Raw genomic sequence first — 27,188 nt, forward strand, 5'->3', positions numbered from 1 at the left:
AGGAAAGACTTTGCTACCTACCCCGGTGTCATCCTGGGGACGGTTAAGAATAGCGTATTTTTGAATGTGCTTGATGCAAATCTAGCTGTGAAGTGTACAACTGGGGCACAACTGCTGCCACTGAAGGGGTGGGTGTGTGTGGGGCCCAATTTTTGGAAAAAAGGGAGACTCCGCTTGGAGTAACCCTTGCTTGCTGTGTTTTTAAAAGAAGCCAAGATGAACAGAGCTGGGATCAGGAAAGACTTTGCTACCTACCCCGGTGTCATCCTGGGGACGGCTAAGAATAGCGTATTTTTGAATGTGCTTGATGCAAATCAAAACATCCTGTTTGCAACTAGGGCCCAAGTGCTGCCACTGATGTGGTGGGTGTCTGTGTGGCCCAATTTTTGGAAAAAAGGGAGACTCCGCTTGGAGTAACCCTTGCTTGCTGTGTTTTTAAAAGAAGCCAAGATGAACAGAGCTGGGATCAGGAAAGACTTTGCTACCTACCCCGGTGTCATCCTGGGGACGGATAAGAATGGCGTATTTTTGAATGTGCTTGATGCAAATCTAGCTGTGAAGTGTACAACTGGGGCACAACTGCTGCCACTGAATGGGTGGGTGTGTGTGGGGCCCAATTTTTGGAAAAAAGGGGAGACTCCGCTTGGAGTAACCCTTGCTTACATTGTTTTTAAAAGAAGCCAAGATGAACAAGTCATGGGTCAGCAAAGACTTTGCTACCTACCCCAGTGTCATCCTGGGGACGGCTAAGAATAGCGTATTTTTGAATGTGCTTGATGCAAATCAAAACATCCTGTTTGCAACTAGGGCCCAAGTGCTGCCACTGATGGGGTGGGTGTCTGTGTGGCCCAATTTTTGGAAAAAAGGGAGACTCCGCTTGGAGTAACCCTTGCTTGCTGTGTTTTTAAAAGAAGCCAAGATGAACAGAGCTGGGATCAGGAAAGACTTTGCTACCTACCCCGGTGTCATCCTGGGGACGGCTAAGAATAGCGTATTTTTGAATGTGCTTGATGCAAATCAAAACATCCTGTTTGCAACTAGGGCCCAAGTGCTGCCACTGATGGGGTGGGTGTCTGTGTGGCCCAATTTTTGGAAAAAAGGGAGACTCCGCTTGGAGTAACCCTTGCTTACATTGTTTTTAAAAGAAGCCAAGATGAACAAGTCATGGGTCAGCAAAGACTTTGCTACCTACCCCGGTGTCATCCTGGGGACGGCTAAGAATAGCGTATTTTTGAATGTGCTTGATGCAAATCAAAACATCCTGTTTGCAACTAGGGCCCAAGTGCTGCCACTGATGTGGTGGGTGTCTGTGTGGCCCAATTTTTGGAAAAAAGGGAGACTCCGCTTGGAGTAACCCTTGCTTGCTGTGTTTTTAAAAGAAGCCAAGATGAACAGAGCTGGGATCAGGAAAGACTTTGCTACCTACCCCGGTGTCATCCTGGGGACGGCTAAGAATAGCGTATTTTTGAATGTGCTTGATGCAAATCAAAACATCCTGTTTGCAACTAGGGCCCAAGTGCTGCCACTGATGGGGTGGGTGTCTGTGTGGCCCAATTTTTGGAAAAAAGGGAGACTCCGCTTGGAGTAACCCTTGCTTACATTGTTTTTAAAAGAAGCCAAGATGAACAAGTCATGGGTCAGCAAAGACTTTGCTACCTACCCCGGTGTCATCCTGGGGACGGATAAGAATGGCGTATTTTTGAATGTGCTTGATGCAAATCTAGCTGTGAAGTGTACAACTGGGGCACAACTGCTGCCACTGAAGGGGTGGGTGTGTGGGGCCCAATTTTTGGAAAAAAGGGAGACTCCGCTTGGAGTCACCTTGCGGTGTTTTACATGACTTTAGAAGGGCGTGCCATGCCTATATCTGTGTGTCCTCCTCTTTTTCCTTGTCCAGCTGTTTTGTTTTCGCATGAGTACATGTCCTTGTCACTTTCCCATGTGTTTGTGTTGTGTTGTGAGTTGTTTGTCACCTTTTGGACACCTTTTGAGGGTGTTTTCTAGGTGTTTTACTGTGTTTGTGATTGCCTGCCATTGTTTCCTATGGGCTCGAGTTCGGTTCGTCGAACGTTCGACGAGCCGAACTCGAGCCAGACCCCCCGTTCGGCGAACCGCCTCGAGCCGAACCGGGACCGGTTCGCTCATCTCTAGTCCTGTGTGACCAGCAAATGTGTCCAACCAAATGACATTGTGATATCTGATGGACCCAGACTCCCAAACACAATGAATCCCACAGAGGAATGCAAAATAAATACACAAAGCATTGCAATTAGGTGTCAAACGTTCTCAACTTTATTTAAATTTACTTGACACCAAAAATGGCACACCCCCAACTCACGGAGAGTCACCCCCCAGCACTCAGGAGAGGAAAAACCCCCTGTGGAGGAAACCTCTAGAGAACCATGGCTGGAGGATTGCCCTTCCCTTGGGCTTAGAGAGTTAGTGCCGATATATAACAGATGTAACAGCAGTTTTACAATTTGTACATTTCACTAAATTTACAGAGAACGACATAATAAATGTAGACTATAAATGTGATAAACTGGATGTGGCGAGATCTGGCTGCGATATCTGTCACCACAGTGATTGCTGCAATTAATTTGGTTGATCCCATTACCCAGATGGATGAAGCATTTCTCCCTTACAGCCCCAGGTCCGCCTCTCAAGAAGATGGACACTTGGTTACAAAAATTGTTAGTTACAGATAACTGCTAATCAATTAAATTCCCCCCCCTCCCCCCACGGCACCCATTAAAGTCATAGGTCCGTCCATAAACTCCCAAAGGAGAGCTGCTCTTTGTAGAGGGTAACAGAAGGGGATCCTGTCCCGGGGACCCCCCTCTATTACCTTCATATACCCTGGGGGTGTCTAAATCAGACAACCCCTTTACCTGCTAGAACCTCCAAATTACACCAAGGTCTGCACATTACGTGGGGTGGTCAAGCTCAACGTCCTCAGGCGCATCAGTAATGGCACTGATCATGGCAGCGCAGCCTTCTTTTATGGAATCTTCTTTATGACATATATTTATGACCTCATAACAGTGGTCATGGTTACTACTATTACTGATGCAGGCCCCAAGTATTAACCCTTTCACAGCTGGAAACTCACTCACTATAGAGGCAATTAAACTGCATTTATTACGAAGAAACAGATTTATCGTTATGGCTTCCCTTAGACACCCCAAGAAGTGGAGCTTATAAGGATTACACATGCAAGTTCTTTAAGAGTAATGTGCACTTTTTGAAGTCTAAAGATATGTATAATTAGTAGCACTTTACAAAAAAAATTGAAGAAATCTCCTAATATATAGTACATCTATTAAAGCTGTATTCCTATATTACACTGGCTATGCTACGTCTCCTCTCAGTGGAGTTGTTCCTTTTTATCTCCATCAGTGTCAGAATGCTGTGACGCATCTTGTGATGACTGCAGAATTTCCTGACCAGATATCTTTTGCTCATTGCTAATTTTAAACCAATTCACTTAAACTGACTCAACCCCAAACACTAACAGCAACATTAAAAACTCTCCCCAAAAGCAGCACCATTTCCTTCCACCTTCTTACATCTCCAGTCTGGCAGCGGTATTGTGCCCCATCCTCACTTACAGCGGCATTGCCCTTTCCCCCACTGACAGCAGCATTGCCCCTTTCTCACCCCTCCCTCACTGACAGCAGCATTGCCCCTCCTCCCACCTTTCCCCCACTGACAGCAGCATTGCCCCTTTCTCACCCCTCCCTCACTGACAGCAGCATTGCCCCTCCTCCCACCATTCCTCCACTGACAGCAGCATTGCCCCTCCTCCCACCTTTCCCCCACTTACAATGGCATTGCCCCTCCTCTCATCCCCACTAACAGCAGCCTTTTCCCCCACTTAGTGGCATTGCCCCTCCTCTCATCCCCACTGACGGCAGCATTGCCCCTCCCTTCACCCCCACTTAGTGGCATTGCCCCTCCTCTCCTCTGCACTGACAGCAGCATTGCCCCTCCTCTCTCCCCTCCCTCACTTACAGCAGACACACACACTGCTACTGCTGCTGCTGCATACATACAGACACGCATACTGCTCTGCTGCATACATACATACAGACACAGCCCTGCTGCATACATAGACACACACACACAGCTCTGCTGCATACATACAGACACACCCTGCTCTGCTGCATACATACAGACACACACTGCTCTCGCGGCTTTTCCTCTTTTGAAAAACCCGGCTGCCCATTATTCAATCTTGTATTCACTGCTTCCCCCGCCCACCGGTGCCTATGATTGGTTGCAGTCAAACCTGTCCCCACGCTGAGTTACAGCTGTCTCAGTGCAACCAATCACAGCTGCCGGTGGGCGGGTCTATATCGTGCAGTACAATAAATAAATAATTAATTTAAAAAAAAAACTGCGTGCGGTCCCCCCCAATTTTGATACCAGCCAAGGTAAAGCCACACGGCTGAAGGCTGGTATTCTCAGGATGGGGAGCCCCACGTTATGGGGAGCCCCCCAGCCTAAAAATATCAGCCAGCAGCCGCCCGGAATTGCCGCATCCATTAGATGCGACAGTCCCGGGACTCATCCCGATTTGCCCTGGTGCGGTGGCAATCGAGGTAATAAGGAGTTAATGGCAGCAGCCCATAGCTGCCACTAAGTCCTAGGTTAACCATGGCAGGCGTCTCTCCGAGATACCTTCCATGATTAACCTGTAAGTGAAAGAAAATAAACACATACACCCGAAAAAATCCTTTACTTGGAATAAAAGACAAAAAAGCCCACCCTCTTTCACCACTTTATTAAAATCCCCAAATGTCTGGCGTAATCCACATAAGGTCCCGCATCCAGCTCTGCTACATGAAGCTGACAGGAGCAGCAGTAGAACACCGCCGCTCCTGTGAGCTCCACGCAGAAACTGAAGGGAGTCTCGCTGTGAGCGGGGGCGTGTGTGTGTGTGTGTGTGTGTGTGTGTGTGTGTGTGTGTGTGTGTGTGTGTGTGTGTTGATGATGGGTGCGGTAGTGCCGGTGTGTGTGCGGTGATGCGGGGATGTCGGGTGGTGTGTGGGGATGTCGGGAGGTGTGCGGTGATGATGAGGGCTCTCTCTCACGGCTAAAGAAAACTTATTTCACTGGAATCCGTGGCCTTTTTTATCACACTTTTTGCAACGCAAGTGTGAAACTAGCTAAGGGACGGCAGCCAGAGTTTCCTGGCCAGGACTGCGGTCCCTGGAACTCGACCCGGGGGCAGCTGAAGTGACGAGGCCGAGTGGGGCCCCCCAGCTCTCCAGGGCCCCAGCATTTGGCCGGGAATGCCGGGTGACGCCGGCCCTGTATATATATGTATATATATGTATATATGTGTGTGTATGTATATGTGTGTAATATATATATATATATATATATATATATATATATATATATATATATATATATATATATATATATATATATATATATATATATATATATATATATATATATATATATATATATATATATATATATATATATATATATATATATATATATATATATATATATATATATATATATATGTATGTGTATATATATATAATATATTATATCAATTTTTTTGTCATAAAGACATCTTACGACTTTTTATTTCATTTTTTTTTTGTTCTGAATTACAGCAGTCTCTGGTTTTGAAAAACTTTTGGGTGCTTCCCAAAAAATCAAAGACTTGCTAACTTACCATAGCACCTAGCCTCTTCATGCATTTACATGGAATATCTATTTATTTAAAGGCAATCTGTCACCAGGTTTTTGCTCCCACATCTGAGATAAGCATAATGTAGAGGCAGAGACCCTGATTCCAGCGATGTGTAACTTAGCTGTTTGCTGTCATTTTGATAAAATGAATATTTTCTCTGTTGCAGATCTAAGTTTTACAGAGCTCAGGAATATGCTGGACTACTTGCAGCACGCCTCGTAGTCCTCTAATGATGATCTACTGCTAATTTAAACAGTGATTTTATCAAAACTACACTAAGCAGCTCAGTAAGTGACACATTGCTGGAATTGGGATCGCTGACCCTACAATATGCTGCTCTCGGATTAGGTGGCAAAAACCTGGTGACAGCTTTCCTTTTAAAGCTCCACTCAATTTTTTTTTTATTTCATCACTGGAGTGGTGCTTGTAATCTAAGTTCCCTGCTCCTATTATACTTACCCGCTGCCATCTTCGGGCTCTTCTGCGGATATCACTCTTCAAAGAAAGTCTATGAGAGCCTCGTTTTTGCCTCCTTCTGTCACAGTCATCTCCCGTTGTTGCAGGAGGTGCCCCCTCACCCCTCTCCCTAGCAGCAGGGACCTCCATTATATTGTGACATTAGTGTTTCCCCCTTTTTTTTTTTTTTTTGTGGTGTAGATGATGTCCATATATGATCAGACCCCTGGGCGTCTGACGCACTACCAAAAAACACCACAAAAAAGAGGGTCACGATACAACGGAGGTCCCTGCCGTTAGGGAGAGGGTGTGTGGGGGCACCTCATGCAACACCGGCAGACGACCATGAGACGTCCTGGCTCTCATAGACTTGTGTTGAGAGCTGGTGATGTAACTTCTGACGTCAGCTGGTCAGAGGTTGTGGTCAGAAAATGGCACCGTGGGACTGCAGCAGCGTCAAAAAAGAGGCTAAGGCTTTGTGCACACGTTGCGTTTTTTACCGCGGAAACGCTGCATTTAGAACCGCAGCGTTTCAGTGGCAAATTGCATGCGTTCAGCTTTCCCAGCAAAGTGTATGAGAAAGCCGAAAAATCAGTGCACATGCTGCGTTTCTAAACGCAGCGTTTTGGATGCCAAAAATCGGTGCGGAAAGAAAAGAAGCATGTCACTTCTTTTGTGCGGTGTGGCTGCGTTCTCTCCCCCATTAAATCAATGATGTGGGTCAGAACGCAGCTACACCGCAGTGAGCTGCTTTTTTGTTGCGGTCCGCGGCCTTTGTCGGCACGCCAGAACGCAGGCATTTACCTGGAAGTGAGGTCAAGAGGTTTCCTGTTGACCTCACTTCCTGGCAAAGTCCAGTAAAGCCCCCGTTGTCGCCAAAGTGCCCGCCCCGACCCCCGACCCCCCCCCCCCCCCTCCCGAAAATCCAACATTGCCGCGCGCACAGTAGCGCACCGGCCGCCCTGCTCCTATGATTTCTGTCGCATGTGCAAAAACACATGCGACAGAAAAATGCCCCCCAGGCCCTGCTATTCCCCCCGGTATTCCCCCTCACCTGTCCGGTCGCAGCGCTGATCTCCCGCGGCCCCCTCCTCCTTCACAGCAGATGCCGGCCGGTCACATGAGCAGAGCAGCTGACAGCCAGCACTGTGTTCGGAGAGCTGTGCTGGCTGCTCGGCACTCTGCAGCTGTGACCCGGGGAGAGTGGGTGCAGATTTTTGGCACCCACTCTCCTCAAATGGAGGGTCTGCCCTCCTAGAAAATGGGGGGTACGTTCCCTGAACGTGCCCCCATATTCTAGAAGGTCCAGAGGCGACGTGGGACGTCCATATGGATTTCTGCGGACCCATTTTTTTCAAATTTTTTGATTAAATTGGAGAACAAGGGAATGATTTGGGGAGTGTTTTTTCTAATAAAAAATTTTGTCTTTTTTTTTGCTTTTGTTTACTGTCAATTAGTTATGTCGGGTATCTAATAGACGCCGTGACATCACTAATTGCTGGGCTTGATGCCAGGTGACATTACACATCTGGTATCAACCCCATTTATTACCCCGTTTGCCAACGCACCAGGGCGCGGAATGAGTTGGGGCGAAGCGCCAGGATTGGCGCATCTAATGGATGCGCCACTTCTGGGGCGGCTGCGGCCTGCTATTTTTAGGCTGGGAAGAGTCCAATAACCATGGCTCTTCCCACCCTGAGAATACCAGACCCCAGCTGTCAGCTTCACCTTGGCTGGTGATCTAATTCGGGGGGACCCCACGTTATTTTTTTTTAATTCTTTATTTATAAATAAAAAAAAAAAACATGGGGAGCCCTCCATATTGATCACCAGCCAAGATGAAGCTGCCAGCTGTGGTTTGCTGGCTACAGCTGTCTGCTTTACCCTGACTGGCTATCAAAAATAGGGGGGACCCCACGCCATTTTTTTCATTTTTTTTTTTCCTTATTGGATAAATACTAAGCTAGGCACCCTTTAGTGCCACATGAAAGGTACTAAAGGTGCCAGCTTAGAATATGCAGGCGGGGGTGGGACGTTATATATATTTGACATCCATTCATCCATTGACGCTTTTTAGGTTGTGTGCCCACAATCAGGGTTTGCAGCGTTATGGGCGCTGAGTGTTTTCCCTGCGTCCATAACGCTGCGTTGTGCAGTAGAAGCACAGTGGAAGGATTTTTGGAGATCCCATGCCCACTATGCTTCTTTTCTCCGCAGCATAAACTGACCGGTGGCGCAGCTTCCCGAGCCTCAGCATGTCAATTTATGCTGCGGAGACGAGTGTTCTCTGCAGGTAGTATAGAGCTCCACAGCAGCCTGAACCCAAATCGTGGGCATGGGCAGCTGCAGGAAGGCTGGCACTGTGTACTAGACGCCGTGTCGCTGGATTATGGCCACATAGCCTTAGGCCCCTTTTACACGTCAGTGATTCTGGTACGTTTGTGCTTTTTTTTAAACGTACCAGAATCACTGACATACGCAGACCCATTGTAATGAATGGGTCTGCTCACACGTCAGTGATTTTTCACTGCACGTGTCTCCGTGCGGCGTACCCGCGTGTGCGTGATTGCCGCACGGAGACATGTCCATTTTTTTCTGGCATCACTGATGTCCCACGGACCACGCCGTGGTGTGGTCCGTGAAACACGTGCCAGAAAAAAACGTGCTTTTAAAATAAAAATCATTGTAACTCACCCGGCGTCCAGCGATGTCCTCTGCAGCCTGTGCAGCCTGCTGCTTCTGAGCCGGCTCATTATTGTCGCGCATATTCATGATGCACGACACAGCCGACCCGGAAGCAGCTGCTGCGGGGGTCAGCGCCGGCCGGATGCTGCACCGCGGGAGCGATCAGCACCATGGAGAGCGGGAGCGGGCACAGGTGAGTTAATCTCTAAGTGCAATCACGGGCCACGGAGAACGGAGCCCGGATTGCACTTAGACAACCCATGTGTGCCGTGATTCACGGCACACGGAGGGACATGTGCGTGTTTTACACGCCAGTGAAAAACGTCAGTGTTTTTCACTGACGTGTGAAACGGGCCTAAAAGTGAGAATATTGTTGCTACAGCAACATTTTGGGTGAAGTAGCTGTGGATTCAAAATGCTTAATATACTCCTGAATAAAATCCTTGAGGGGTGCAGATTGCAAAATGGGGTCACTTGTGGGGGTTTTCTGACGTATAGGTACCTAAGGGGCTCGGTGCGCGAAGTTTATTTCAACTTTTCCAAAATTCAAATGGTGCTCCTTCCATTCCAAGCCCTCCCATTTATCCAAACAGAATGTGGAGAAGGAAATGACATCACAGGTTTTTTTTTTTCCAAAGGTCTGTGTTCAACCAACTTTATTAACACTGACAAGTCTTAAAAAACGCACCTAAAAAAACGCATGAAAAACGCATGCGTTTTCGATGCGTTGTTTCTCAAAAAGCATTGTTTACAATTCTCCCCTCTGCCAGAGGGTGCGTTTTTTCCGCGCGGAAAAAAAAGCAACGTGTGCACATACCCTAAGACTGCATTAGGGGCAGGGACCTTGTATTGAAAGCATCTCTCCAGTTCTGGGGAGAAAAAAAAAATGGCTGGAGTGGTGCTTTAAAGGGGGTTTCCCCATGATCAAAGTTACTTTTAATTAATAGATCTTGGAATAGCGTGCGAGGTACTGAAGCAAAGTGTGCAGGGATTGAAGATAAGTGTGGCATAGTTTAAACACAATTACATAGTTTAACACAAGAACATAGTTTGAATTTATCCTTATACGTTTCCATTGTTTTTTTTTTGTTTTTTTTCCTACTTTAACATTTATCCCCATTTAATAGGTGCTCCATGGACAATGCTACCAGGTGTGTATCTTGTCCGATGTATGCATGCCTTGAGCAGCCGTTCGAGGGTGAATATGTCTGCACTGGATGCAAGCATGTTGCGTATTTGGAAGCCCAGGTAACTGATCTAAATAAGCAGCTTGCAACACTAAGGGGCATTGAAAACCTGGAGAGGAGTTTAGAGCTCACTGAGCTTTCTCTGACTGGGGCCAGTGATATGGAGGAGGGTGGAGGTGGAGAAGATCAGGACCCAGAGGTAGGTAGCTGGGTAACAGTTAGAAGAAGAGGTAGGGGGAAAGTGTCAGGGAGCCTAGTCCTGACCTGGCACAACCTAGTAAATATGCCTGTTTGGCTGATATTAGGAATGAAGGGCCTGGACTAGGGTCACTACAGCAGGACGTTGCTCCTAGCAACCAAGAAAACAACTGCTGTAGGAAGGAGGGAAATAGGAGTGCAGGAAAGCCCAGACAGATGTTAGTGGTAGGGGACTTTATAATTAGGCGGACAGACAAGGTCATCTGTCGCCGAGACCGTGAATGCCGAACAGTGTGTTGTCTGCCGGGTGCTCGGGTTCGGCATATTGCGAATCGGATAGACAGATTGCTGGGTGGGGCTGGGGAAAACCCAGTGGTCATGGTGCACATTGGTACTAATGACAAAGTTAGAGGCAGGTGGAAGGTCCTTAAAAATTATTACAGGGAACTAGGAGAGAAGCTGAAGTCCAGGACCTCCAAGGTGCTGTTTTCAGAAATACTACCGGTGCCACGAGCGTCACTATAAAGGCTTATCACTTTCACTCATGTGAAGTCACTTATCAGTCGGCTACAGGCTCTACAGTAGGGACGGGCTGCACCTCAATGGGGAAGGGGCAGCTGTGCTGGGGGAGAAAATGGTCAGACGGATGGAGGAGCTTTTAAACTAGGATCTGGGGGGAGGTAGGGTAGTGGAGCAAAAAAGGGGATAGATAGAGCAGATAGAGACAGTGAGACGGTAGGGGGTCAATGAAGGATTAGGGGGGATGGGACATACAAGGAAGGTAGGGAGGCTAGGAGTAATAAAGGTGTTAATAGGATTAAATGTCTACTGGCAAATGCAAGAAGTCTTGCAAACAAAATGAGTGAATTGGAGACTCTTTTATGTCAACCATGGATTATGATGTGGTGGGCATTACGGAAACCTGGCTGGATGAAAGCCATGATTGGGGGACAAACATACAGGGTTATAGTACATTTAGGAGGGACAGGAAAGACAAAAGGTGGTGGGGTGTGTATATTTATCAAATCTAACCTAAAACCTGTGTTGAATGATGACATTGAAGGGAACTGCAACAATGTAGAGTCAGTATGGGTAAATGTACATGGGGAGGGGAATAATGGAAAAATGCTACTTGGAGTTTGCTATAAGCCTCGTAACATACCTGAACAAATAGAGGGTGAAATGCTGGAACAAATTGAAAAGGCAGCTAATAATAATCGGGTTCTTATTATGGGGGATTTCAACTATCCAGACATACAGTGGGACATAGAATCTTCTGGTTCTGCTAAAAGCTGTAAGTTCTTATCTACCATTCAAGACCATTTCCTCTCTCAGATGGTAGGTGAACCGACCAGGGGAGATAATTTGCTAGATCTGGTCCTGTCAAATAGACCGGATACAATTTCAGATCTACAGGTCCGGGAGCACTTGGGCACCAGCGATCATAATATGGTAAGCTTCAACATAATATTCAATAGAACATTTCAAAGGGGGAATGCTAAAACCTGGAATTTTAGGAAAGCTGATTTCAACAAATTAAGCGAAGAGCTTAAATGTGTAGATTGGGACAAAGTCATGGTAACTGGGGATACTGAACATAAATGGGGAAAGTTTAAGGATATACTACTAGAGTCCTGTAAAAAACTTATACCCTCTGGTAATAAAATGTCCCGGAATAAAAAGAAACCACTATGAATAAATAAGACTGTACAAAGTATAATAAAACAAAAACAAAGGGTGTTTAAAATCTTGAAGGCTGAGAATACAGAAATAGCATTTCAGAAGTATAAAGATATCAATAGGCAATGCAAAAAAGAAATCAAACAAGCAAAACTAGCTACTGAAACAAAAATCGCCAATGACATTAAAATAAATCACAAAATCATTTATAAATACATTAATGCCAAAAGGAAAACAAAGGATAGTATTGGCCCCTTAAAATATAATAACAAGTTAGTTATAGAGGACAAACAAAAGACTGAGATATTAAATAGGCATTTCTCATCTGTGTTCACTAAGGAACTGACTGTACCAGGCATCATTCAACAAGTGAAATATCAAAGTTCACCACCCGATATAATTAATTTAACACAAGAAGAAGTACGCCTACGTCTGAGTAAATTAAACATTGACAAATCCCCAGGGCCAGATGGCATTCATCCACGAATATTGAGGGGAATTGAGCTCCATAATTGACAGACCGCTGTATCTCATCTTTTTAGACTCACTTGTAACAGGGTTGGTGCCTCAGGATTGGAGGATTGCTGATGTGGTACCGATATTTAAGAAAGGTAAGAGGGTAGATCCAGGCAACTACCGTCCAGTAAGCCTGACATCAGTAGTATGCAAAGTTTTTGAGGGCATTTTAAGGGATGACATGCAAAAATATGTTGCAGAAAATAATATAATAACTGACAGACAGCATGGATTCATGAAAGATAAGTCGTGTCTAACCAACCTGTTGGGGTTCTATGAGGGGGTAAGTGCAAACCTGGATATTGGTAATGCAGCTGATGTGATTTATTTGGACTTTGCAAAGGCATTTGATACTGTACCACATAATAGCCTTATACTAAAGCTCCAGAAGCAAGGACTAGGGGAAACTATATGCAACTGGGTAAGGAATTGGCTAAAAGATAGGAAACAAAGAGTAGTCATAAATGGAACATTCTCTAAATGGGCCATAGTCAGCAGTGGGGTGCCGCAGGGATCTGTGCTAGGACCGATTTCTTTTTAATCTCTTTATTAATGGCCTTGTGGATGAGATTGATAGTAAAATGTCAGTCTTTGCTGATGACACCAAACTATGTAGGATATTAAAAACTGACCTTGATAGTACAATATTACAAAAGATCTGGATAAGATGTCAGAATGGGCAGATACTTGGAAAATGAGATTTAATATTGATAAATGTAAAGTAATGCACCTAGGACGGAGTAATCCTATAGCTGCGTATACATTAAATGGAAGTAAACTTAGGACTACAGAACAGGAGAGGGACTTGGGTATTCTCATTACAAATAAGCTGAGCAGCAGCACTCAATGTCAAGCAGCAGCTGCTAAAGCAAACAAGATTCTAGGGTGTATAAAAAGAGAGATTAGATCCCGTGATCCAAACGTATTGTTACCCCTCTATAAATCACTTGTAAGGCCTCATCTGGAATATGGGATTCAGTTTTGGGCTCCACATTTTAAAAAGGACATTCAGACGTTAGAGTCAGTTCAAAGGCGGGCAACTAGACTATTACAAGGAATGGAAGGCCTCCCATATGATGACAGGTTGAAAAAGTTAGATATGTTTAGCTTAGAAAAAATACGTCTCAGAGGAGATCTCATTTATATGTATAAATACATGTGTGGTCAATATAAAGGACTGGCACATGACTTATTTCTTCCAAAGACAGTACTAAGGACCAGGGGTCACTCACTGCGAGTGGAAGAAAAGCGATTCCGACACCTAAATAGGAAAGGGTTCTTTACAGTTAGAGCAGTCAGACTGTGGAATACCATACCACAAGAGGTAGTAATGGCAGATACTATAACAGCTTTTAAAAAAGGGCTGGATGATTTCCTCAGTACACACAACATTGTTGGTTATAAGTGACTTGGGGACAAAATGTAGAACTGGTGGAGGGAGGTTGAACTAGATGGACCTAGGTCTTTTTTTCAACCTTAGTAACTATGTAATAATAAGTTCCACAATTGGATGTGTTTAAAAAAAAAAAAAAAAAAAGTTCCTGTGCTGAGGTAATCTAATATATGTGCCCCTACTATGTACTGTGTAATGGCTGTGTCTGACTGTACAGGGACATGGTCTGATCATACCACAGCTCCTTGGCCGAGGAGAAAGGAAGAGCGTATACAGGCATTACAGTAGAGGATCATAAATTATTCTTTTGAGGTAAAATATTTTTTTAAAGAGAGGCAGGGAAATGTTTTACCTCACATAAAGAATCAGCTGTGATCCCTTGCTGTAATCTCTTTTGTGTCCTTCCCTGGCAAGAAGATAAGGTATGATCAGACCATGTCACTGTACGGTCAGACACGGCCATTACACAGTACATAGCAGCGACACATGTATAACATGTGGAGGCACTAGAGGGAAATTGAACACTTACCAGCATATTACCAATGCCATAAGACACCCTTGTGGTCAGCTTATTTTCGGGGTACCCTTCTAGCCCAAAAAAGTCAGGGTTATCAAAATATGAAATATTTCTCGCTGCAGGAGAATGTAAGGATGGGCGTTAAGTAAGTTTTCTGAAATTAGTGCACATTTAGAATTTACAAAACCCATTTTAGTCAGATTGTTGCTGTGCCTACACAAAGTGTGAGGGCTGCTGCAAATAGTCCCATCGAGTGGATACAGCATGTACGATCCCTGAACTGAATAATGGATGACGCTCCGTTGATGGAGGTGGCAGGTGTTAAAACAATTGTAAGTAACTATATGTTTGTTTTTTCCCGTTGTGTTAAAAGACGAGCTCTCGAAAATGAACTCTACATGAGGGAAGAGGCATGATAATGGAAATGTTAACCACATCGACTTCAATCCTCAAAGTGCGCAAATGTATTTTCCTCACGGCTTGATACTGAGTGTTTTTGCTTTGTATGGCGAAGGTCGGTCTCTGTACGTTTTACCTGACCCTTTTCTGCCTTTTTTTTTTTTTTTTTTTTTTTTTTTTTTTTTTTAAGATTAGTCTTGTTACTTTACTATTCTGCTTTCTATATTTGTATGTATTTTGATGGCTAAGACCAAGCCCATGCAATTCTTAAAGGGGTTTTCATCGATATCCGATAGCTGGGGGGACAACACTCGGCATTGTCACTAATCAGCTGCTGTCATCTTTGGCAGCCGCAGACGTAGGCAGTGTAAGGAGCAGTATACCGTCACCTTGTGTAGTGGGTGCTGGAGGTGATGATGTCACGGGTGACACCGTCATGTGGTTTCTGGCCATAGAAGGTTACAGCATTTGGTTGTGTTGAATGCTCCCTGACTTTCCATTGTTCCTGCTGTCAGTATCCATTGGTATAGGTCGCTTTCCTGCTGGATTCATCTCTCTCCCTTTTGGACCCAGCAGGAGCTCTCCTTCCTCTCAGGTGATGATCATCAGCATTATCTTGGTGGTTAAATAACCCTTCCTTCCTTGGACTGGTGCTAGTGCTATTATTCAGTTCATTAAGGCCTTGGTTGCAAGCAGGTGGCTTGTACTCCTCTGTTGTATCGTTGCTGAAAAATTTGCTGAACTTGTACCTGAGTCATCGGTATATAAGTAGCTCATGCATTTTACTCCATGTGTCGTCCTTGTGTCTTCTCTTGTGTTTAGTGGGGTTGACTAAGAGCTCATCCCATCCGTTCTTTATTTAGGGCACAGCATTAGGGATACCTAAGGTCAGGTATCTGGCTCGGCGCGTAGGTGTGGAACTTATCTAGGGTGGTGAGGGACCCCTGGAACCAGCAGTAGGTTTGGTCAGGGGTCACCATCTTCCTTTCCCTAGACGCAGGGTTTCCCTTCCCTTTCGCCTTCCGTTTGGTACTTCTCCATACCAAGCTTGACAGATGACCAGTGGGGTATGACCGGATGTCAGACTATTGACTATCTAGTATTGCCAGCCTATCCGAAGAATAAGTGGAATTTATTTGATTAAAAATCTTTGTTTTTTTTATAAAGGAATACAGATCCTGATCACTTTCACTTCTTCTGTTGTAATCTTTGGAGATTGATCAGTAAACATTTTGTTCAGTAGATATCGCAGATGAGCATTTTTACTTTAAGGCCCCTTTCACACATCAGTTTTTTGCCATTAGGCACAATCTGTTTTTACATGGATCCGTCGCAGATTGTGGGTAAAGTGATGCGACGGATCTGACTAGCTGGGGGCTAAATAATACTTGGAGCTTGCGAAGTTTAAAAAAACAAAATCCGTTTCCGGATTTCGTCATTTGACGGACGACGACAGACAGTCCGTTTTTTTTTCGACGTACACAAACGGTACTTTGGCCGTCATCTCCATTTGACAGACAAACGTTTTTTGAACGACTGATGAAACGTGAGGCCATCTGTCGCAATCCGTCGCTAATATAAGTTGATGAGAAAAAAACAGATCCAGCAGCATCAGTCGCCAGATCAGGTTTTTTTTTTTAAAAATTCGAAGGATTGTGACTGATGGCAAAAAACTGATGTGTGAAAGGGGCTTAAGACACCCCAGACTGGACCCCCAGAACTGATTTAGACCACAGACCAGACTACCTAACTGAAAATACAAACCCCAGACTAGACCCCCTAAACTAAATACAAAGCCCAGATCAGTTCCCCTAAACAATAAACAAACCTCATACCCCCTAAACTAATGCATGACTTGGACTAGACCTCTGGCACAAATATATACCATAGACCAGATTCCATAAACTAATCTAGACCCTAGACTAGGCCCCTAAACCAATACCAACCCAAGACCTAAACTTATACAGAGCCCAGACCAAACTTTATAAATTAATATAAACCATAGACCACAACCCATAAACTGATATAAACCCCTGACCAAGCACTCTACATTAATAATAGACCACGAAAAATAGGTGGACATGTAGTCAGGATTTCCAGATCCCAATTTTCCATGGACCTCTTGGATATTCCAGAAGAATCGGCCATTATAACCTGTTCTGTTGTCATATACTGTATATTATAACCATTGTGATTTTTAGTATTTTTAAGAATTCAGGTTTCAGAAAAAACTTTTTAGGAATACAGGTCCTGCTCCGTTGCACTGCTACTGTTGTAATCTTTGGAAACTGTTGAGTAAAATTGTCATAGACTGAGATTCTTCACTGTTAGAGCCAGGGCTGTGGAGTCGGAGTCGGAGTCGTGGAGTCGGAGTCGGAGTCGGAGCTCATTTTGGTGGAGTCGGAGTCGGTATAAAATGCACCGACTCCGACTCTTAAAATATATAATAAATTGGGGACAGTAGTGCAATGCAGAATGTGCTGAATATTTTACTAAATAATAACATTTAGTATAATGCTTATATTTAAATGAAAAATTTATTGTAGTACAATGTGAACATCAGACATTTAATTGTTTTTATGATAGAATAATCAAGATATTTGGATAGAACATAAAATATTTATTGGAATACAACTTTAGAACACAAAAAACTAATAAATTGTAAATATGTAATATATATATATATATATATATATATATATATATATACACACAGTGTATATACACACACAAGATATATATGTAATCTACTGTATATTACATAGTGTATTACATATTTACAATTTATTACAGTTTTTTGTGTTCTAAAGTTGTATTCCAATAAATATATTTTATGTTCTATCCAAATATCTTGATTATCGTATCATAAAAATTATTAAATGTCTGATGTTCACATACACATATTCATGTACTACAATAAATTTTTCACCTAACTAAGCAATATATGTAGGAGTCGGAGTCGGAGCCGGAGTCGGAGTCGGAGCCGGAGTCGGAGTCGGTGCAAGAGAATTTGAGGAGTCGGAGTCGGAGTCGAAGGTTTGGCTTACCGACTCCACAGCCCTGGTTAGAGCAGTGAAACTATGCAACTCCCTTCCTCAGTCGTGATTTTGTTTTTTTCTTGAAATATCGTATATATTACAATTTGAGTACAAAGTCACAACTTATTATGAATGCTTCTAGACTTATAATAATTCTACATTTTTGTTTCCATTTTCCAGCAAGTTACGGGTCGAAATTTTGGCGACAAAGACTTCCGTATGGGATTGGAGAATGGAATTCTTCTTTGCGAGTAAGTCTTTTCTTCTTCTTTTCATATTTTACAAGATTTGTACTGAAGCTCAGACAGAGTCCAGACATGTACAGAAAGCATAGATGAGCTGTGGTTTGTGTGTTGATGCCCCCTCCCTGAGATGTTCTCCTACATTATAAAGAGCATTGGAAATAAAGAGCAAATTCCCAGGAAGCCATTAATTCTAAAAATCCTGCCCTCCTTATTTAATGTCAATTCTTTGGCTTCTTCTTTAATACTCAAGAGTCCAGTTAGGAGAGTGTGCTATAAAGATTGTGGTAGAAGAGTCACATTGATGGAAAATCAATACACCAAAATAAAAAATAAAAAAAGAACGGCACAACATTGGCAAAATTCTGCTTGATTCCTGATATGCTGAAGAAAGAGAAGTGACAGATGTTAAATTAAGGTGTGTATACATTTGCATAATGCACAGATCATGGCGTTTGTACAGTGATGTCCAGAATTGCAAAAAAAATTCAGATTTTTAACTATATAGAAATCAGGTCATGCAAAATAATAATTTTAGTCAATTGTTTTGCAATAAATAACAATGAATAATGTGGAGTTTAGGATCTCTTCACATCTGTATTATTTCCATAATTCATGATTGTGACTGGGTGTACAGCAGAGCAAGGAGAGACAACAGGCCGAGGATGATCCAACAGGTTTACTAACAGGAATACAGGAACAGCACACGACAAGTCCAAATAAAACTGGATTATCGGGAGGTGCCCCCGAATCTAAGTGCCAGATCACGATGTAATAGTCCTTTTCAGAGTCCCAGAAATCCCACACAATCCACTGGACGGCGAGATCTGTCCGCAGAATCAGATCTCGCTCCCTTCCTCTTCAAAACTCAGCTCCCAACTGCACTTAGAAACAGGAGTGTATTGTTTGAGCTCGTGGGCCCGCCCCTCAAGGGTAGGGGTCTATGCAATGGTTGGGCACACTAGAAGATTCTAGAAGGTTGGCTCCGAGATGTCTACAGGTTTGTGTAGTTGGCGTTATCCACTGCTTACAAAACAATGGGAAGTTCCCCTGGCTGTGTGGACAAGAAATAATTGCATTATGGGCCCAGAGACACAGGAGATTGGGGGGAAGGTATGGTTACTTACATACCAAGACATTTCAAAGTGTTCAGTAAGTACAACCAAGGAAAGTTACATCACATCGTGACATAGTATTACAGCAAATACAGTGAGAAGGTAAAATACATCACATGGCATCTTATACAAAAAATATGGGATGGAGAAAAGCACATGCATCATGACAATGATCTTTTTTGGAAAATAAATACAATAATATAAGCTATGGATCCTTGACATGATGTACCAGAGGTGCCCAATGAACCCCATAGACTATGAGGGGCTGCTGATTAGTCTTTGGCTTTGTGATCTTTTTTTGTTTCTATGGTAACGAATGTTACATCACATAAAACCCCTATATGTCTAATATATGTTTTCAAAATGTTTGTTGCTTATGGCAACAGTGTTCTACGCACGCGGGAAAACAAAATGGTGGAGTCTAATGCGATATTCACAGAAACTGAGAGCAGAGGAGTGATAATCTTGTTTCTGCAAGGAGTGTCCATGAAGGATATTCATGGTGCTATGTCGCAGACATTGGGGGATCAATGCCCTTCATATTCCACAGTTAAGAACTGTGTTGCCAAATTTAAAAGGGGCCACTTCAGCACCAATGATGAGGAACATCCTGGACGACCCAGAGCGGTTGTTGTTCCGGAGATCGTCAATGCTGTGCACAACCTCATACTGGAGAATCGACGAATTTCATCAAAGAAATAGCAGACATCATGGGGATTTCCTGTGAACGTGTAGGTGTCATTATCCATGAACATTTGGATATGAGGAAGCTATCTGCAAAGTGAGTCCCCAAATGTTTGACTACAGATCAGAGAAGCATGCGACTGAAAACTTCCCGGTCCATTTGTCAGCGTTTCTGGACTGATAAGAACTTCCTGGATCGACTGGTCACTATGGATGAGACCTGGATTTATTTGTATGACCCTGAAAAGAAGAAGCAGTTAAGAGTGGAGGCACAGTGGTTCTCCTCATCCAAAGAAGTTTATGGTGCAAAAATCAGCCGCTAAGGAGATAGTGTCTGCGGTCTGGGATAAGGAGGGTGTGCTGCTAGTGGACTACCTTCAAAAGAATTCCACCATCAATGCAAGGTATTACACTGAACTTTTAGACCAATTGAAGGCAGCTCTGAAGGCCAAAAGGTGCGGCAAGCTGTCCAAAGGAATCTTGTTCCTGCAAGACAACGCTTCCGCTCACACTGTACAAGCGACCATGGCAAAACTGACAGAGCTGGGCCTCCAGCTGGTTGACCACCCACCTTCTTCACCAGATCTGGCTCCCTCCGACTATCATCTGTTTCCAAACCTGTAGAAACACCTCAAGGGTACCAAATTTCACACCATTTCTAATGCCATGGGTACTACAAATGCCTGGTTTGAGGCACAACCGAAATCCTTCTTTTTGCTAGGTTTACAGAACTTGGAATACCGATGTAAGAAGTGTGTTGACATCAGTGGAATAAATGTAAAGTTTCATCATCTTATCTCGTTTCTTTCGGGGTAAAGCTGGTGTCACACATAACGACGACGACAACGACGTCGCTGCTACGTCACCATTTTCTGTGACGTTGCAGCGACGTCCCGTCGCTGTCGCTGTGTGTGACATCCAGCAACGACCTGGCCCCTGCTGTGAGGTCGCCGGTCGTTGCTGAATGTCCAGCTTCATTTTTTGGTCGTCACTCTCCCGCTGTGACACACACATCGCTGTGTGTGACAGCAAGAGAGCGACGAAATGAAGCGATCAGGAGCCGGCGTCTGGCAGCTGCGGTGAGCTGTAACCAGCGTAAACATCGGGTAACCAAGGGAAGACCTTTCCCTGGTTACCCGATGTTTACGCTGGTTACCAGCCTCCGCTCTTGCTGCCAGTGCCGGCTCCTGCACTGTGACATGTGGCTGCAGTATGCATCGGGTAATTAACCCGATGTATACTGTAGCAAGGAGAGCAAGGATCCAGCGCTAAGCAGTGTGCGCGGCTCCCTGCTCTCTGCACTGACATGTAGCTGCAGCACACATCGGGTTAATTAACCCGATGTGTACTGTACCTAGGAGAGCAAGGAGCCAGCGCTAAGCGCGGCTCCCTGCTCTCTCCACATGTAGCACAGCGACGTTATGATCGCTGCTTCTGCTGTGTTTGACAGCTAAGCAGCGATCATAACAGCGACTTACAAGGTCGCTGTTACGTCACCGAAAATGGTGACGTAACAGCGACGTCGTTGTCGCTGTCGCTTAGTGTGACACCAGCTTAAAGCCAAAGACTTATCAGCAGCCCCTCGTATAATAGGATTAGTCTGCTTTCCATCATGGTGGTCAGTATTTTTGGCCAGGTGGAGGCCTCCAATGCAGTGTGGGAAAAGCCTGAATTGTGTAGCCATGTTTAAGAAACCACACTGGCTGCACTTCATATTTTCAAGTCACTTTCTCCAAAAAAGAGAAAATGCCAATATATAAGATTTGAATATATAACTTTTGCTGCTGATGAGACCTATTACATACAAATATATGACACAGACCATACTATAATTTGTAGAGGTCCAGTGGCAGGTCCTCTTTACCGTTTTTCCACCTATAGATGCTTCTGACCATGTGTTTGATAGACCTGTCTCTCCGTCCTATTTAAATGATGGTTTGTTGCGGTCCCTGCCGGTGATGACACAGCCTTGGTGCAATGAGCGAAATATTCTGTGAGACTCCTGATATTGATCAGTGGGAGCTCCAACAATTAGCGTGTGATCTCCACTGATTGGCATTGACTAGAACAATCCATTATTTCGGATTATTGCTACTGAATGCAGCTGTCCGCCTATCGACAGACACATGAGAAAACTCTTGCAAGGGGGAAGTTTTCTGGTTTGATTGCTGTACAGTCTTTGGCGTAAAGAGCTAGTGTAAACAGAGAGTGTAGGCAATAGAGATGAGTCAACTGATTCCCTATCACATCTATTGATTAGCAGACCTGATGCAATATTATGCACGAGTCACACTGCAATGTCGCTCCGAGCTTTCAAATCTGTAGATGTGCTGGGAATGCCCGCCGGTAGGAGGAAGTTTGCAGGACTCCCATATACTGGACCAGGGTTCCCAACAGATTAATTCTTCTCTTCTAGGCAATCATGAACTTGTAATAAGAGCTTGTCCTGTTTCCATGGGCTTGCTATACTTTAAAAATGGGTAATAAATAGAAAATTTCAGCTCACCCACAGGAGATTACTTTATCCGGTTCCTGTATCCGTAGACTATGCAAGGTGGTCGGCTCAGTATTCAAGGATGCATAATTCCAGTGGCCAAAAAAAATTGTTGTATCGGCATCACGTCTCAGAATTAAAAAAAAAAAAAATCTATTTATTTCTTCTTATTAAAAGCCAACAAACATGTTGGTAGGACAACCAATATTTTTTAAAATGTGCGTCTTACGCATTTTGAACCCCTGTAGTGGTTCTTAGTCGTAGACCATTTGTCTATGATTAAGACCCACTACAGGGGCTTGAAATGCGAAAGACGCACATTTTAACAAAAATGTTGGTTGTCCTACCAACATGTTTGTTGGCTTTTAATATAAAGCAATTTTTTTGAGACGTGATGCTGGAACAACTATTTTTTCTGCTACTTTAAAAAATAGGCAGTTTTTATCTGCTGCTGCTCCACCATCCGCTTCCTATAGCAGCCCCTGGCCTTTGTTGATATGGCAGCAGTCACATTACATAAACATTGCAGCCAATAATGGGATGCAACGGTGATGCCGATGTAGATGGTACCAAACTGCTGAATCCAGTGATTGGCTGCAGGGGTTATAGAATGTTGTTGGGATATCACCGTGCAGCCATATCAACAAACATTGAAGACTGCAGAGGGCAGCCGATGCAGAAATACAACCATAAATACAGATGTCTGTTATTTTTAAGCATAGGAAGCTAACAGAGTGTAAGAATGTTATAACGGAACATCCCTTTAACTTGAAACACTGTATATACGTGAACGTGTGTAATGTTAATCTAACCTGACAAACTGTATGCACATGACTGTGTGTAATGTTAACTTATTTCTGTACAATACATGGAACTGTAAAATTGTAACGAGCTAGAGCTGAACAAAAATATTTCCAGGACCCAAGTGGCTAGGTAAAAAGGAACGTCGTGATTAGGGATGCGCAAACCTGAAAAAAGTTAAGTTCGGTGTACCAAGCACAGACGTTACTTAAAAATGAGTGTTCGGAGTTCGGGTTCTTTACGTATGTTGACCACTCAAGCGATCATCACTGTGCTCCGGTGCGCTCGGTACTCTGCTCAGTGTAAGCCGCTTGCAGTGTTTGATCGGCTCGTACTGGGGGTAAAATCAGCGTTATTGGATGTAGTGAGCACCAAAAAAAAAAAACAAAATGGAAAAACTCTGCCCTCCCACTTTTTGGAAGTAAGCTGTATGTGGGCGGAGAGCTGTCCTGCCCGATCAGTGACTTCCATTGGGTTCAGGTCAAGTCCGGGTCCAGAACTGAACTTATCTAAAATCCGTCGGACCCTGCCGAACCGAACTTCCCCGGGTCCGCTGATCTCTAGTCGTAATGTGTAGTAATCACAAAGGGTGTCCACGGCGCTGGCCTCTGGGAGTTTGCGCTGCTCTGGTCCAGTTGCCGCCAGGTTTGTATGATTTTATTTTTTATTTTTCAACTCTACAAAGAACCAAATTGTTCCTGCAGTTTTACATCTTGTAGCATGTCTTGCTTTATTGTTTATAGACCACCCCCAGAGTCGTCATACAATACTTACATGGGCGTTCTATGTAGTTTGCGTCCCCTGACAATGTTTGCTTTACAATAGTCCCATGCCGGGGTGGGCCGCGCGGCAGCTGCAGATCTGTAGGTCTCTCCAGGAGATAGGGCTTTGCATCTCCTCTATTATGTAATCTCTGCTCTTATGTCCGCCTTCGCTCCATACGTTACGTCTAGCGTGGGTGGCTGCTTGTCTCTTTATGTGTACATGATTTTCTTGTTTTGAAAAGCTGTAATTTCAGTCTAATTAGTGCAGGTAATTAGAGACTCCGTTTCATGCACAGCTATGCGATGGTGAATAGAGCAGCTCTGGGGCAGGCATATGCGGAAATGGGGAGAACTTTACAGCCTTGTCTTTACATTGTGGTTTAATTATGTCGTAGCGAGGTCTTACTGTTCTATCTTTAGAACTCCTCTTCCTCTGTTATTATTAGGCATATTTAGTTTCTGTATATTGGCTTCTTTAGAGGATTAGGTAACATACAGTAGTTGACATTACTGGTAAGTAGCTACATTCTAGTGGTAATGTAATTGTTGTGGTTTTCTTAGGTTTTACCACTTCAATGATCTAAAAGTTCTTTGCGACACTGAAGCATAGTACATCAATATTATAACTACAGTAAATATTATGTAACTATCTACTGGGATCTAAGGGGAAAGGTTTCTCCTTGTGGAGAGTGACATGCCAGTATGAGGAGACTTAGGGGTACTTTGCACACTACGACATCGCAAGCCGATGCTTGCGATGATGAGCGCGATAGTCCCCGGCCCCGTCGCAGCAGCGATATCTTGTGATGGCTGCCGTAGCGAACATTATCGCTACGGCAGCTTCACATGCAGTCACCTGCCCTGCAACGTTGCTCTGGCCGGCGAACCACCTCCTTCCTAAGGCTACATGCGCACGCTGCTTTTTTTTCCTGCTTTTTTGCCTGCTTTTTTGCCTGCTTTTTTTCCTGCAGTTTTGTTGCCAGAACTTTCTGACATTTGACTTCCCAGCAAAGTCTGAGAAGTCAGATTTGTCATGCGCACGTTGCAGTTTTTGTCAGCGTTTTATTTGTCAAAGGTTTGTGACAAATAAAATGCAGCATGTTCATTTTTCCTGCGTTTTTGTCAACATTTGTCACAAAAACGCAGCAAAAACGCAGGGTGTGAAAAACGCACCGAAAACGCACCTAAAATTACATGCGTTTTTTGTGACATTTCCAGGCTCTCTCTGACAAGGTGCAGTTTTGGCTGCAGTTTGTGAACACAAAAAGATGCAGCGTGCGCATGTAGCCTTAGAGGGCGGGTCGTGCGGCGTCACACGGCAGGCGGCCAATAGAAGCGAAGGGGCGGAGATGAGCGGGACGTAAACATCCCTCCCACCTCCGTCCTTATGAGCCGCGGTGACGCAGGTAAGCTGATGTTCCTCGCTCCTGCGGCTTCTCACACAGCGGTGTGTGCTGCCGCAGGGGAACAAGGAACAACATCGTACCGTCGCTGCCGCACAATTATGAAAACGTCGGACACTACACCGATGATACGATTACGACGCTTTTGCGCTCGTTAATCGTATCAAAAAACGCTTTACACACTAAGATATCGACAGCGAGGCCAGATGTGCTTCACTTTCGATTTGACCCCACCGACATCGCAGCTGTGATGTCATAGTGTGCCAAGTGCCCCTTAAACGCCATGCACTGCTCCTCTGGAAAAATAAATATGCAAACTGATTCTTCAGAAAGGAAGAAGACTTGAACTCTAGCCCCACCTTTTGAAAGTAGCCATCCTAAAAGTCAATATCGACCCTTTAACGGGCTTTGCCATATGACTTAGAAAAAAAAATCAAACTACAATCTCAATTTGCAGACCGTGTTTTGGGGTATTGCCCTTCATCAGTGCCCCTCGTCACTGCAAAGTATGAGATCTGAAGAGACAAGGCTTTTAAGTCTCCTCATACTGGCATTGCCAGACTTGGCATGGCTCTCTAAACAAGGAGAAACCTTACCACTTAGATTCCAGTCTTAAGCCTCTCATACAGCCCAATCAGATCTTATACTTTGCACTGAGGAGGGGCAATACTCCTGAAACTCCAGGTCTACAAATTGAGATTCTGGTTTGACTTTTATCCGAAGTCATATGACAAGGCTAGTTAAAGGGTTGATATTGACTTTTAAGATTGCTTCTTCCAATAGGTGGCAGTAGAGTTCAAGTCCTCTTCCTCTCTGAAGAAACCATTTGCATATTTGGCTCTAAAACATGTACTGATTAGATTACTAAACCTGTGTGTCTTGCTTTCATCAGTAAATGCCGGTTATCAAAGCATCAAAAGACATGGCTGATTTTTTTTTTTTTTTTTTCCCCCCAAAGAGTTCCACATGGATCCACAGGTTGTGTGTGTGTGATTTGAAACATCAAACCGATTCAATTTATCGGGAATCTGTCACCAGTTTTTTGCTAACTAAACTGAGGGCAGCATAATGTAGGGGCAGAGATCCTGATAACAGCGATATGTCACTTACTGGGCTGCTTAGTGTAGTCTTGATAAAATCACTGTTTAATCAGCAGGAGATTATCATCTCAGGACTACTTGTCAGGTAGTCCAGCATATTCATGAGCTCTGTATAACTGCTAGATCTGCAGCAGAGAAAACATTGATTTTATCAAAATGACAGCAAACCGCTCAGTAAGTGACACATTGCTGAAATCAGGGTCTCTGCCTCCATATTATGCTGCTGTCAGATAAGGGAGCAAAAACCTGGGGACACATTCCCTTTAATAGACAAAACCTAGGATAAAAACAAATGTGCAAATGCCTGCAGTAAGTGCATAAATAGTAATAGTATATGTAACTAACACAGGGTAATTAGTTGACACTATTTTGATCAAAAGAGCGTAAATGCCACTGTGACAGTTTACGTAATCAGGATGAGCCCTAACTCCAGTAGCTCACCTCGCTATTTGGCAGCAGGCCTCAAAATAGATGGGTGGGGGGGGGGCAAGACCCAGGCCTGACCGTGGAAAGCTAGAAAGATCAGATACACGGTCCAAAAAGGGGGCCACTGAAGAAACGGATCGGCATACCTGTTGGTATAAGTGCAATCTCTTCTGTATAGATCAAAGATGGGCCTCTTTTAACTGCTTCAGGCTTTGAAAGACTTGAAGCGGCTAAAAGACGTGACCAGCCCATTCTTTGGGCGTTTGAAGCTACTCCTACTTTCATACAAAGCGACTTCTTCTGGCAAAAGCCATCAGGTACGCCAACGTCTGTAATACTTTGCACATGCCCTAATATTTGCATCTTGGGGT

At 44.1% G+C, this 27,188-nt stretch overlaps 1 protein-coding gene across 4 annotated transcripts in view; it reads left to right on the forward strand.

The window, feature by feature from the left end:
• The window catches only part of LIMCH1 (LIM and calponin homology domains 1), a 391,967-nt gene that overhangs the window by 132,526 nt on the left and 232,253 nt on the right, over nt 1-27,188 (forward strand). For all 4 annotated transcript variants that reach the window (XM_075346998.1, XM_075346997.1, XM_075346999.1 and 1 more), the window contains one exon: nt 17,969-18,039. In XM_075346998.1, coding sequence (XP_075203113.1) covers nt 17,969-18,039 — 71 coding nt within the window. Of the gene's footprint in view, nt 1-17,968; nt 18,040-27,188 lie in introns of those variants that run through there.

Source organism: Anomaloglossus baeobatrachus, chromosome 1 (genome assembly GCF_048569485.1).
Source record: "Anomaloglossus baeobatrachus isolate aAnoBae1 chromosome 1, aAnoBae1.hap1, whole genome shotgun sequence".
NCBI classification, from domain to species: domain Eukaryota; kingdom Metazoa; phylum Chordata; class Amphibia; order Anura; family Aromobatidae; genus Anomaloglossus; species Anomaloglossus baeobatrachus.